The 2,231-nt window shown below is 41.7% G+C and overlaps 1 protein-coding gene across 1 annotated transcript; it reads left to right on the forward strand.

Annotated features, from left to right (window-relative positions):
- The first annotated feature begins 252 nt into the window (after nt 1-252).
- Nucleotides 253-1,720, forward strand: LOC127313367 (senescence-specific cysteine protease SAG39-like). The gene is made up of 2 exons (XM_051343887.2): nt 253-922; nt 1,021-1,720. Exons 1-2 carry the CDS (start codon nt 487-489, stop codon nt 1,605-1,607), a joined length of 1,023 nt encoding a protein of 340 aa, XP_051199847.1. The 5' UTR covers nt 253-486; the 3' UTR covers nt 1,608-1,720.
- The last annotated feature ends 511 nt before the right edge of the window (nt 1,721-2,231 follow it).

The raw sequence follows: 2,231 nt of genomic DNA on the forward strand, positions 1-2,231 counted from the left end.
TATTCAGATACACCTGACCAAGTCGGTGGCCATCTCATACTTGAGTCCAGCTTAATTCCTATCTGTATCGATTATACAAGAGGGGTCAGCTTTTGTGCAAATTAACTGTAAACAAGTACTTACTAGATGTGTTTCCTTGGAATCTCCGGTATTGCCCTGTGATCTGAAGGAGATACGGAAGGTGTTAACACCTGCGTAAACAAGGGGTTGTTCTCACAGTTACAGCAACTGCACGTCTCATGCACAATAATTAATTATGTTCTACGCAGGAGATGGGATACTCCTTCACGGCTACGCAGGAGCCAGCCCCTTCCCACACAGCACAACTTCGTTCACGCACCGTACCTATTTCCTACTTGAACAAATAATACAAGCACCTGTGAGTACTGAGTGGTATATATATCACTTAGTTCCACTGAACAATGCAAACAAAAGCGTCCTCACTACTGCAGGTCGCAAGCAACTCTAAAGAGGGCCTAATCAAACATGGCTATCCCCAGGGCTTCGCTACTTGTCATCCTTGGTTGTCTCTTCTTCTTTAGCTCTGCCCTCGCAGCTCGAGAGCTGAATGATGACTTGTCCATGGTGGCAATGCATGAGAGTTGGATGGCGCAATACGGTCGCGTCTACAAGGATGCTGCCGAGAAATCAGAAAGGTTTGAGATATTCAAGGCTAATGCTCAATTCATCGAGTCCTTCAATGCTGCAGGCCACAAGTTCTGGCTCAACACCAACCAATTTGCGGACATTAGCAATGATGAGTTTAGGGCAATCAATATCAACAAGGGGTTTATTGCAAACAAGAAGGTGAAGGTTCCCAGAACTTTCAGGTACGAGAATATGAGCCTTGATGCACTCCCGGCGACGGTGGACTGGAGGACAAAGGGTGCGGTCACTCCCGTCAAGGATCAAGGCCAATGTGGTAAGTACATTTAGGCTACAAATTAATTACATGCATATGAATCCTTTACATCAAAATAGTGTGTGTGATTGCTTATGTCACAACAAAATCATTTGCAGGTTGTTGCTGGGCTTTTTCTGCTGTTGCTGCAACAGAGGGCGTTGTTAAGATAAGTACCGGCACTCTTATCTCGCTCTCGGAGCAAGAATTGGTAGATTGTGATGTCCACGGTGAGGACCAGGGCTGCGAGGGCGGTCTCATGGACGACGCATTCAAGTTCATTATCAAGAATGGAGGTCTCACTAAGGAGTCCAGCTATCCATATTCAGCAGCTGACGGCAAATGCAAGAGCGGGCCAAGCAGTGCTGCAACAATTAAAAGCTACGAGGATGTACCTACCAATGATGAGGGTGCCCTCATGAAGGCAGTGGCAAGCCAACCCGTGTCAGTTGCGGTGGACGGAGGTGACATGACATTTCAATTCTACTCCGGTGGTGTGATGATCGGTTCATGTGGTACTGATTTGGATCATGGGATTGCAGCCATCGGTTATGGTACCACCAGTGATGGTACAAAGTATTGGTTGATGAAGAATTCTTGGGGCACATCATGGGGTGAGAATGGATTTTTAAGGATGGAAAAGGACATTACTGACAAGAAGGGTATGTGTGGCCTTGCCATGGAGCCCTCTTACCCCACAGCTTAAATAGACCTTTAAATTCCACATCTTTAGACACATACACAAGATTGAATAAGTACATGTATCATGTTATACTATTGTATGTCCATATGTATATGTTTGTACATAGTTTTATGCAAATACATATTATGTATCTACACTTTTTATACACTTATGAGTCATAACTACTATGCAACTATGATGAATTTATAATATGTGTGCCTTAGCTGGGAAATTTCAAAAACAATGATATTGTTGGATGTAAATTGGGAAAAAAATGTTATTACCTCGAGCAACTTCTAGTGTACATAAGGAACTTTAGAAATATCTTGTATATCAGAAGCATTATTTCGAAACTAGCATAATGCATACCGAATGGAAAGATAGGTCATATTTATAGCTAATAACTGTTATCACAAAAAGAGTGTCAAATGAATTTCAAAAACAATGATATTGTTGGATGTAAATTGAAAAAAAAAATGTTATTGTCTCGAGCAACTTCTAGTATACATAAGGAACTTTAGAAATATCTTGTATTATCAGAAGCATTATTTCGAAGCTAGCATATTGCATACCGACCGGAAAGATAGATCATATTTATAGGTAAGGAATTTTATTACACTCCATTTCATCATTTTGGCACTACTTACA

The sequence above is a fragment of the Lolium perenne genome, unplaced genomic scaffold (assembly GCF_019359855.2).
Source record: "Lolium perenne isolate Kyuss_39 unplaced genomic scaffold, Kyuss_2.0 unplaced12, whole genome shotgun sequence".
Classification (NCBI taxonomy): Eukaryota; Viridiplantae; Streptophyta; class Magnoliopsida; order Poales; family Poaceae; genus Lolium; species Lolium perenne.

Coding starts and splice junctions, on each gene's coding strand:
- LOC127313367 (XM_051343887.2), top strand. CDS start 487: ATGGCTATCCCCAGGGCTTCGCTACTTGTCATCCTTGGTTGTCTCTTC. Junction 923..1,020: donor CAAGGATCAAGGCCAATGTG/GTAAGTACATTT, acceptor AATCATTTGCAG/GTTGTTGCTGGGCTTTTTCT.